The 11,279-nt window shown below is 38.4% G+C and overlaps 1 protein-coding gene and 1 non-coding gene across 2 annotated transcripts; one reads left to right on the top strand and one right to left on the bottom strand.

The window, feature by feature from the left end:
• The first annotated feature begins 337 nt into the window (after positions 1–337).
• LOC149665051 (uncharacterized) lies at positions 338–943 on the top strand. The gene has a single exon (XM_089842046.1). It carries the CDS (start codon positions 338–340, stop codon positions 941–943), a length of 606 nt encoding a protein of 201 aa, XP_089698172.1.
• An 8,597-nt stretch (positions 944–9,540) lies between these two features.
• TRNAI-AAU (transfer RNA isoleucine (anticodon AAU)) lies at positions 9,541–9,622 on the bottom strand. The gene has a single exon. It is a non-coding gene; the product is annotated as a tRNA-Ile (tRNA).
• Positions 9,623–11,279: the final 1,657 nt, after the last annotated feature.

An 11,279-nucleotide genomic window follows, 5' to 3' on the forward strand; every position in this document is an offset into this window, starting at 1 on the left:
CTGTTTATAGCAGACTATATTACAGACGACTATTGACAAAACAAAGCAAGTTGATAAAGTACTATAGGGTCGATGGTGGCGACACCAATTTGGACAAATTTCTCAGGGCTCTTCTTTCGTTTGACAGACTTTTTTATAACTATCTCTTCAGTTCAGTTTTTATCAGTTCAGTTTAAGAAATAAACCGAACCGAACTGAAAACTGATCAGTTTGGAGATGTGCAAACTGAAACTGAACTGAAGCAATCAAATCAGTTTAGTCCCTAAACTGAAACCGAAAATAACTGAACTGAACCGAAAACTGAACTGTTTGAACTGAACTGTGGGAAACCTTAATCATGAAGATCACGGACGGTTCAATCAAATCCAGAATAGCCAAGACGCTTTTCTCACATCGAATAATTCCAGACGACAAGGGAAAATCTCCGGCTATGCTATTCCTCAACCGAGAACTACGTAGCCGTTTGGACCAGATAAGACCGTTATCGCAAACAAACCACGATGCCGAGACAGAACCTCCCCTCAACCAGAAGTATCGAATCGGAGAAGCAGTATGGACCAGAAATTATGGAAAAGGCGAGAAGTGGACACAAGGCATCATCCTCAACAAAATTGGTGCAACCATGCTGACGATCCAGACGGATAAAGGAGAAACTCGACGTCACGTTGCACAAACCAGGAAACGTCACCTCGACTCACTAAATCCTGCCTTCATACACTACGACATAGCATCGTCCGAGGAAATCACGGCCCAAGGAACAAACCGGAACACGACACCAATAAACCATGAAGCAGCGTCTGCAGAAACCGAAGTCCAGGAGAACAACCCGAGCGAAACACCCACCATTGAAACCAGTACCGAACCAGTCACAAGAAGATCCAGTAGAGCAAGCCGACCTCCAGAACGCCTTCAAATTTATGACAAGGGGAAATGTTACATCTAATAAAAAAGCTAACACTAGATAAGAATAGACCTCTGACCTTAGATAAGAAAACAGTATAAAAGCCCCGAACAACATATGATAAGCAGCAGTAACATGGAGCGAGCTGAAGCATATAAGATTAGATTTTAACTCTGTAATTAGTATTATCCAGACTAGCAGTATATTTGTATTTGCAATAAATATGTTTAAGTAACAACGCACTTCGATCATTCAACTCACCGAATACAACATATAGCATAGCGCATCTCCCTTTCCCATAGCAGCGAAGACTAGGTATGTGTCCTTTCATTTGACAGGTAGCTAAATAAGTGGTGCTATCACTTCTGCCCACTTATCCACTTTGCTTCTCGGCTATAGCTATAATCCTGGAGGGCCACCTTAGGTTTCTAACCTAGTAGTTAGGCTTAAGTGAAACTCCGAGCTTTTTTGTAGAAAAAATGGCTTCCGAGATCGATGTAGTGGACGCGTAATTCCTATAATTGTTTTTAACGCGCCGCCGAGAAATATCACCTTCGTGGGCAGACGGAACCCAACAGTTATTTAATAAAATACGAGAATATCGCTGATTTTATTGACGCCTTCCAGGCTATAAATATTTTTGACCCGAAATTGACGGGTTAAGAAATGCCTCGGAAAAACTTACGATGCACCTATCATAAGCCTTTCACATTCTCCGTAAGTATGGTGTATTACTACTATGCTTAGAAAGTAGATGGTCGTTTCCTCTTGGCGGATTTGCCCGAAATGAAACCAAATATGATATTTTACTTTACCCAAAACCCAACTCGACTAAAGAATTCGAGCATGATAGGGGGATGAGATGATGTGAAATCGGAGAATTTAGGCGCTCTAAGTGTGGAAGGGCCAAAAATGGGAGAGGAATAGTCGGAATCAATTGTAATTGGTTCGTCTGTAGCCCTTCTTGACCAATTACCAATGCGTCCGACTATTACTCCCCCATTGTCGTCGTCCCACCCAACCTGAGTCGTTCCACAGTTAGCGCGCCTGTTTCTCTCAGATATCGCATCCTCCCCTCCCATCATCCTCGGCGCTGTAGTCTCTTATCTTTTTCATTCTCGCCTACAACTATCTTCTACGTGATACGGTTATATTTGTACTTATATAGTTGAATCGGGTTATGGATGAAATTTCAATCGAATTTTCTCTATTTGACGTCAGTGTATAATACGTAATCTCGTAATACGAAGAGAAATTACGTTACATCGCCGCGTAATGTACGAGTTACACACCGAAGATTATGTTTTTACGTGACCGCGCGCCTAAAATGTGTGGAAGGTTTTAAATGAATCAGCCATTATAACTCGTTTTAAACGTATCCGAAGTTTAAAATGAAACATTTATTATTATTTTTATTAATCCGTAAATGTTATACAGAAATTCCAACCATTATGAAAATTTACAGTGCATAAAAAAGAATTTCTTTAAATTTTTATCTCATCCATTACCAAACACAAAAAATATATATATATATCAAAACTAGAAAAGGGTGAGACCGTTCAAAAGACTGCCGACAAATTTCATCAGTGTACACGGAAACGCACTTAGTGTCCCGCCATAATATCATTGGCTTAATACCGTCTCTATCTGTGAAATTATACAACCTATGTTATTTGTCAGCCACTATATTGAAGACGGATAACCACGTCCGTGTCTCTCTCTGTTTAAAATTTGCGTGCCAGTAATAGATTCGTATTTTATTAATGATAACAATATGATAAAATTGAGGTAGGCCTAGTATTTTCATTTGGGTTCATTTAATTTAGTCAAGAGTTTATAATAAAATCAAAGAGAGTGCCCAGCACTGCGAGGTATACATAGTTTACAGACCAGTATTATTCATACCATTTACACAAGGAGGCCTGGCTTTAGACTCATCCAGTGATTCAGGCCTCCTTGTGTAACACCTGAATCCTGTCCTCCCTGTGTAAATTTTGCGAATCCTCCTAGTCTGTAAACTATGTATATTTGAAGTAGAAATGACGTCATAAATATTGAGGCATAATTCTAACAACAGCCCTGTTGTAACGATGTACATTACAGGCCAATTGTATACACCTCTGAAGGACCTAGTGACTTATATGGGTTAACACATTCTGTAATATTACACGATCATTATTTAATTGCGTGTTGAAATGTTTCAACCCTTCCTAATCATAGCCTAGGTCATATTATATAGGTTTTAGAACAAAAATATTGTATTTTTGAATTTCTGTGGGTTTGGTTTGGGATATGCTTTTTTTTTGGTTGAAAGTACGAGTTGTAGATTAAGAAATGAATCGATTGTCGGCGGGCCTAATGATGGGTGTAGCGTCTCTATTGACACTCTTTATCTCTTTAGACAAGAACAGAGAAATGGAAAAAACGGGTAATTTATTCCGAATCGGCACCACCTAGATAACTATACGTTTTATCGTAGGCTTGGCTTCGACACCCATTCTACTCTAGCGAGCTTTTATCGCGCTTTTTTACCATTTCATTTTAGGCTTTTTCTTTTGCATTTGAAACGTTAGGCCTAGTTCTATCAACAAAAGATAGTGACAATAGGGACTTGGCAGTACTACGTCATTCAACGTCAGGCTACCTTCCACTTGTGCTAAAAAACATACCAGGAGGAGGGGCTTATATAGCTTTCATTCTGTTAAAAAAACATACCATAATGGCGCTGGGGGCGGAGTTAAGCCCGAATTGTCAAGTCCCTATTCAACTTCTTAGTTTGTCAATATAGGGTCATTTTGTACTTTTGAAGGAAAAACCGGGAAATATCCTTGAACCCGCATATTTATCTAGGGTGTGATAGGTTTATGGTTTAATTTGCATTTACCTTTTTAAATTCCCCGACCAATGTTAAGGCAAATTCAGGGAAATAAACAAGAACATATTCAGGCTAGCTTAAGAGCATCGAAACGAAGTAATGATCATAAGTTTATATGATATGTTCCATAAGTTTGAACCTACCTATGTTTCGTAATGTTCGAGACTTACAGCGCGAGCTAGTTCGAGAACGACAAGCGAGAATTGACTACACTCAGTTAATTTTGCAGTTCATCTTCTTCTATTTAGTCTGTACTATAAGCCTTTGACAGCAGCGCCTCACCAGGCGTCGCTTTACCTCGAATTTATTAGCTACCTCACTCACTTCAATCTTCATGACAAGCTCTTGGTAACCAGTGACAATGCGTTACTGTGACAATTTAATTCGGGGCTGGGGCCAATATTCAACGTTCTTACGGGAACCCGAATACGTTCTTGGTATAATCTCCGATAATTACATCACACTTGCTACCGAAATTAATCAGTGAAGAGAAAATGAGCTTTTCCGCGGGGTTTCCAACGTCGATTCAATTCTCAAGTCTTAAGTTTGTATCAAGAAAGTGCAAAATCTCTCGAGATAAATAGGATTAGTAACGAAATTAGACCACAGTATTCCGAATAAGAGATTAGTGCACGGGCTTATAAACCCTAACGAGTTTTTCCCCCTTAAAGGCTTAAAACTATATAAAAAAAACCAAAACCCTCCATAGTTCGGACTATGGATATCCGATATTGCTGTTGAAAAATCAAGGAGCAATGAAGATGAGAGTGGTGGTAAAAGTTTCATACAGTGTCGGGGCTCTTCTACCAAAAGAGTGACTGGGCCATCTAGTAAGTTGACCTTTGGGACATCCCGGCCCAAAACTTGTAAATTTTGACGTATTTCAACAAAAACAAAGGATCTTGTTTTGGTTTTTACCCGCTCGTTAGGCTTAACGTACTAATTCTCCCCAAAGTGATCTTGAATACCAGAAAAAAATACAAATCCTTTATTATTAGCAAGACCGTGACCAATTTGTGAAGTTATTGGTCACTTTTATCGCTTTGGGAATCTCTTTTCGACCAACATGTGGTTGATTTTTCTTTCTATTATTATCTATGGATTTACGAATAAGGCCATTGGCGCACTCGCTATACGCAATCTGATTCCCAGCTTCCCCGTACAGCCGTTCCTTTCCGTTGTGCCTGTAAGTAATCGATTAATGAAGGAATTTCCAGGACAGGTGGAGAGGAATAACAAGTGGATGGTCTTACGGGTGGAAATGCTTGGAAAGTGCAGCGCGGAACTTAGACCTTATAGTGATAGAGATTTTTGATTCCGGGAGTGCGTTCCAATCAGAGATGACCGAGCTTGTAAAATATGTTGGCGACGAAATGAGGTCAACACTCTAGGTTGTACTTCAAATTTATATTAAGCATTTTGTTTAATATACACCTGCAAAGAAATAAATTCCTTTCCTGGATACTTCGGTTATATTTGGGATCTGCACCTGTATAAAGAGAGAAAAAGTTATTATAAATTTTCAGTTAAGGGCAGATGGTACAATAATCATTTTACTTTTCAAGTTTAAAAGCCATTGCTTAAAATAATTTAGACCCTCCTTAATGTTTAGCATAACTTGATCATCCATTGATCTTAGTTTTAAATTTGAAAGCATTCGTTTTTCGAAAACTAAATTGCACGCTTTTAAATAATTATAAGTCTCCATGGTCTCGTTATGATCAGTCGGTGGATCTGCATTGTCGGGATTGGCATATTGTAACGAGGCTTGCGAGATTTATAAACTCGCCCCACGTGGCCATAAAAGCCTTGCCTAATACTAAGAATAACTACACTGGTTCCTTAGGCTATTTCATACTAAACTAAATTATAATTAAATGCCAACTTGCATTTAGTACAAATGAAAGAACTTATAATAATTACTGATAATGATGAAGTCTAATACCAGGGACAAAGCCCTATGCTCGAGCATACTACTACACCTTAGTAGTGAAGAAAGACTGACTTATTAGGATAAGCAGTCGACGCTTATATACTACGGGAAAGGTTAGAGGTAACACAGGGTGTTAATCCTCCATGCAACCTAACACCCCTGGAGTAGAAACTCAGGAGGTCCCTTAATCACTACGGAAGGTTACATCATTCATCATATTCATAAAGTTCAGACAACACGTCATCTTGCTGAAATAATAATTGAAATAAATGACCTTTCACACGCTGGAGATAATGCAGGCAATTTTAAACTCACTTGCATAATTTTAGCTTGTATTACATTCAGCTTGGTCCAAGAGTCCCTAATTATGTAAGACTCTCCCGTTTCTTCATGTCAATGATTGCTTGCCACCCAAATGTGACATCATTCTTTTTAAAAGAACGAGCACCTGATTCTTTTGACGCAAATAAAGCGTTGATCAAATTTTTAAGCTCGAATAAATGTTTAATTGAAATAACTACCACATCTACACATTAATTAGGGTTAATCTTAATTTTAGTACCTGGTGGCTGAGACACATGATCCAGTAAATTTTATGGTTCAAATGAAGTGGATTTTTGAACCAAGGTTGAACTTCAATGACTATGTCATTTTGATGTTGGTCAAATGATACCCCATAAGCCCCGGAATAATTTTGTGTTAGTTTAATTAAACTCAAATTAGCACTCGCCCCGTCACAAAGGCAAGCGGAAACTATAAATCCAACAGCGTGTAAGGCACTGAATACTTCAAATAGGCAAGCGGAAATAAAATGAGTGTTGGTCGAGCCTTCATAACCAAAATAGGGACAAATAATGTCATAATCCGTTGTTAGATCTCCCCATAAAAAATGCAGCATATAGCCTGCTTGAGGAACAGTTTCTTCGGTGCTCAACTGATCGTAAATATCATCCAACGTCGCTAACTGTTCTGGAGACATCGCTAAACCTATCAGTTTATGGCTTTTGCTGTTCCAAGCAACCTTCGGAGTAACATCAACTTCATCAAAAATCAAAATTCCACCCCTTTTGGCTCTTTGAATCCTTTGGCAACATGTTCTTTCACGAAAGCATCATACAATTCTTTCCGTCGTTTCAATGTGTCCAGATTTTCGCCAGGTTCTTCCAAATTGTGAGACATTTTAGCTTGTAACCTTCTCCAACTTGGCAATTTTAGGATTTTGAAACTCTGAAGAGCGATATATGCGGCCTTGTTTCTGCAAGCTAAAGCTTGAGCAATACGGTACGTTATGGCACTCCACCTATTACTCGTCATTCAAGGGGCTAAAATCAAAAGTAAACTGTGTAAGTTTTCGTTAAATAGATAAATAAATTCATCTCACAATTTCGGTTTTGATCTTTTTGGAAATCAATTGTGTCTTTTTCATCTTGTTCTTTGGTTTCATTCAACCAAACTTCTCTCACAGTGGATCTTACTTCAGCCTCTTTCTCGTTGGTAGAGGGTAGCTCGCTCAGTAGTTTTTTTAGCCACATCGTAGTATACGATGAGGCTCTTAGTTTGACCCGAGCCGTAGTAGTAGTAGTGGCCGGGATTGTCGCTTTCGTTATCGTCAGATTTTAGCTTAAAATGAACTCTTTAGTACCTCAACAAAACCAATAGGGATAACTGAGGTCGGTTAGAGATTTTATATTAATTAAAAAAAATTTCAGGTCAGACCCGGGAATCGAACCCGGATCGCACACAGAGTAGTAAGACACTCTACCACTGAGCCATAGAGACTTGGTTGAAGTTTGAGTTTTTATGATTTAGTTTTATCTCTAAAGTGTCGGGGGTGAGGTGGGGTACCTCTTAATCTGTGGGGTCGGATACGTTTCAATTTTAACTTTGGGGTCGGATACTTATGAATTTGTACGTTTGGGGTTTTTAGCCACATCGTAGTATACGATGAGGCTCTTAGTTTGACCTGAGGCGTAGTAGTGGTAATAGTAGTAGTAGTAGTAGTATTACGAGTAGTTGGGGCCGGAGTTTTCACTCTCGTTATCGTTATTGTTTAGCTTTAAAGGAACTCTATATTACCACAGCCCACACATAGGGATAACTGGGCTCGGTTAGAGATTTCATTTCAATTAAAATTATTTTCAGATTGCACCGGGATTCGAACCCGGGGCGCTCACGCAGTAGAAAGACATTCTACAACTGAGCCATACAGACTTGATACAAATGTCGGAGGGATGTGGGATGGGGTACCTCTTATTCTGTGGAGTCGGATACTTATGAATTTGTTTTACGGTTAATTCAAATGTGGGTTTAGGTAGAGCTAAAATAATGTTAAATGAGCGTTATGCGTTTGATCATTTTAGCATTGCTAAAGGAAAGGTAACTCGAGGGGATAAAACTAAAATGGGTAATGACTATAAATAAACTTTCTCTTTCAAAATTTTCTGGACATAAGTCCTTGTTAGAAATTTATAAGATGCGATAAGTGTGCATCGGCATAAGTCTGTGTTGTAAACTCATCCAGGGGATTATCACTAAAACTAACTGTTCTTCGATTCGCCGGAATATTAGAATTACAGCAAAAGTAAATTTATACGGTTATAATTTTATCACCGTTTAGAGTAGATCATCGAGGGGCTACTAACTCTGATTTTATGCACGGTAAATCATTTAAGCATTGAAAAAGATAGCGCTATTCACTCATTAGGGTAAGGTATAGAGGGGTTGTTGTATGTTAGAGCAAAAAGCACACAACGAGAACTTTATGTTTAAAGGTAACGTTTACTACTAAACAGTATTGTCCGATAAAATATAGTAGTTAATACATTGAACGTCAGAGAGATAGTGAGTGGAAAATAATAGAGCTTATACATATTGCCCGTGGGCCAAAAAACTAACGTCAGTAGGTAATAACTTTTTTAGAGATCGTTAGGCCACGACACTTTCCTCCTCTTTAATAGTCAATTGCTTCTGGTAATACGTTAACCGTTCGGGTATCTTGGAAACTCTCGATGATCGTCTTGGAGCTTGGCTTTCATCAGATTCCGCCGATTCAGTTTGTACAGGAATGAAAGAAAGACGGTCTCGAGATGGAACTGCTGTGGCTTCAGATTGCGATGGTGGCAATGGAATTTCTGTAGCTGCCGAGCTGGGTAGAGGTAGCAGTATGTCAGGAATCTTAGGTCCATTCTTTATCTCTACCAAGTCCGGCGGAAGAATAAACAAGAATGCTTAACTATTTAAATCAAAAATTTCCAACACCAAAAATAATAAATTCGTCTAAGTGTTTTAAAATCAGATTAATGTAACTGTCTGGAATTAAATAGCTTCTAGATGTCGTTTTTTCCTATCTTACACGAACTCCATCATTGTAAGGACTATACATGATAAGGCATGGGCCATATATATATATAATAGGACATGGACTTAATAGCGTTCAGCTGTTGTTTACTGCTAAAATCCTAGAGGGGTTAACAGCGTTCAACTTTCGTTAGTGTTTTTGTTTACTGCTAAAATCCTATGGGGGTTTCCTTCCCAAAAAGAGCGATTGATAAGAGTCTCATTTTTCAATACTCCAAGTCGTTTTCTATGTTATATGATCTCGCTTACATTATATAGTTACGACGAGTGCCACATAACTTGAGAAATGCCTGCCCAATTCAACACTCGCGGGATACAGTGGCCGCGACACAAAAAAATAGTGAAAATGTTTTACTTGTTTGTTAGATTTCGAAGTAGAGATAATGTTTCAAGACTAAAAAACTGCAATTGTTTAATGAGGTTACATTTTGGAGCTATAGAAAAATTAAAGTCTCAATCACGATGGGCAAAACATGTATGTACCAGGGCTCGAACCTGGAACCTTCCGCGTATTAGGCGGACATGATAACCACTACACCAAGATACGTGGTAATACTGAGTTTCCCTTGAGATTTAGCTTATTATTATGTCCAATCACGATGATCAAAACCTGTATCTACCGGGGCTCGAACCTGGGATGTTCCGCGTGTTAGACGAACGTGATAAGCACTACACCATAGTTTCGTGGCAATACTTAGTTTTTTAGAATATCAAGCTAATTTTCATGTCCAATCACGATGGTTAAAACATATGTATCTACCAGAGCTCAAGCTGGGACCTTCCGCGTGTAAAGCGGACTTGATAATACATCATAGATCTGTGGTTATACTCAGTTTTTAGAAGAAAAATGTTAGCACCAATCTCGAAATTTGTCCAAATTAGATTTAAAAGTGGCCACTGACGATTGCTGTTTAATCGCTCTGGATAGGAAGTGTCATAATCATGGAACAAAACTTATAATCTAGTGGTCACGTCCATTAGCCCCTCCTTTTCTATTTTAAAGAATTTCATAAAAACTAAATTAATAATGCACAGAAGCATAAAAACATAATGTTTCAATTAGGGGTTACGAGGAGGAACTCTTTCAATAGAGCTACCAAGTCGGCGCGAAGATCGTGGGCGCCTAAAATAACAAGAGTTTCAAGCGATGGCAGCTTTGGCCTAAAAAACTCGTAATTCTACAGGGCCGGTAGGCCCTTGCAGATATGACTTGACACCCTTCGGTAATGATAAAGGAAAAAGTCACACATTTTAGGTTTAGCGTCCCATAGAAAAAGCATTAAAAATTTTCGGATTTTTAAGGAAATTGTCATAGGCGATACGGAAAAACTATAGCAAAATTAGCTTTCAGAATACTTCTAAACTAACAAGCATTTTTTTAAGTGGGAAACTTACCTGCTTCGATTTTTAATTAATGACGTCTAAGTATTGTAATTTAATTAATTCAGAAGCGCGTCAAAGAATTACTTTTGGATCAGAAGTCAGCCCAACCTTATAGTGCGGTTAAACCTATTTCTTCATTTCGTTCTCGTTGACAACTAGAAGGGCCTAGGTTTGAGGGTGCTAACAAGTTATGTTGGTGAACTGCACATGATGGCTTTCTTGCTGATTTTCCTAATTTCTTAGCAGTAGACGCTAACAAATTACTTTGTTATTTCATCCGAGCTTGATCACCTTTATATGTATTTTCTAATTTACTGTAGCACCCTTAATAAGAAATAATTCATTATCAGGTCGAATTTTCGTCTAGAATTCAGGTAAATAAATACAGTTAATAGAGATTTGGTATCATTTATAGTAAGTTTTTCGACGTTCTTTACCTAAGGAAGCTGTTGGTCTGATCTCGACAACACTGTATACGCATACAGTGTACGAAACAAATAAATAGTTTTATTCTATATTTCAAATACTATCGTTTTTAAACTTCTTTCATAAATTAATCAAAACGTCTTGGATTTAAGCAAGACCTAAAATGTATCGTTAAGAAGAAAGTTAATCAAGTGACTGCATTACCAGATATTGAAAGTTTTTTTGAAATTAAAACTTACATGCTTAAAGGTTAGTCCACACTATGGCTTTTTTTCGCGTCGCAAGCTACGTAACGCTCGCGCGCGCGGTACGTCACTTCGCTCGGATCGTTTACACTACTGAAATTCGCGCCAAAGCCATGCTCGCAAGGTCTTGCAAACCTCGCGAAAATCTTTGGCGTGTCA

Source organism: Phalangium opilio, unplaced genomic scaffold, assembly GCF_054372755.1.
Source record: "Phalangium opilio isolate 3A_F unplaced genomic scaffold, DU_Popi_V2 ptg000061l_1, whole genome shotgun sequence".
Lineage (NCBI taxonomy): Eukaryota > Metazoa > Arthropoda > Arachnida > Opiliones > Phalangiidae > Phalangium > Phalangium opilio.

Bases quoted from the DNA above. Each gene is read 5' to 3' on its own strand.
- LOC149665051 (XM_089842046.1), top strand. From the start codon at position 338: ATGAAGATCACGGACGGTTCAATCAAATCCAGAATAGCCAAGACGCTT.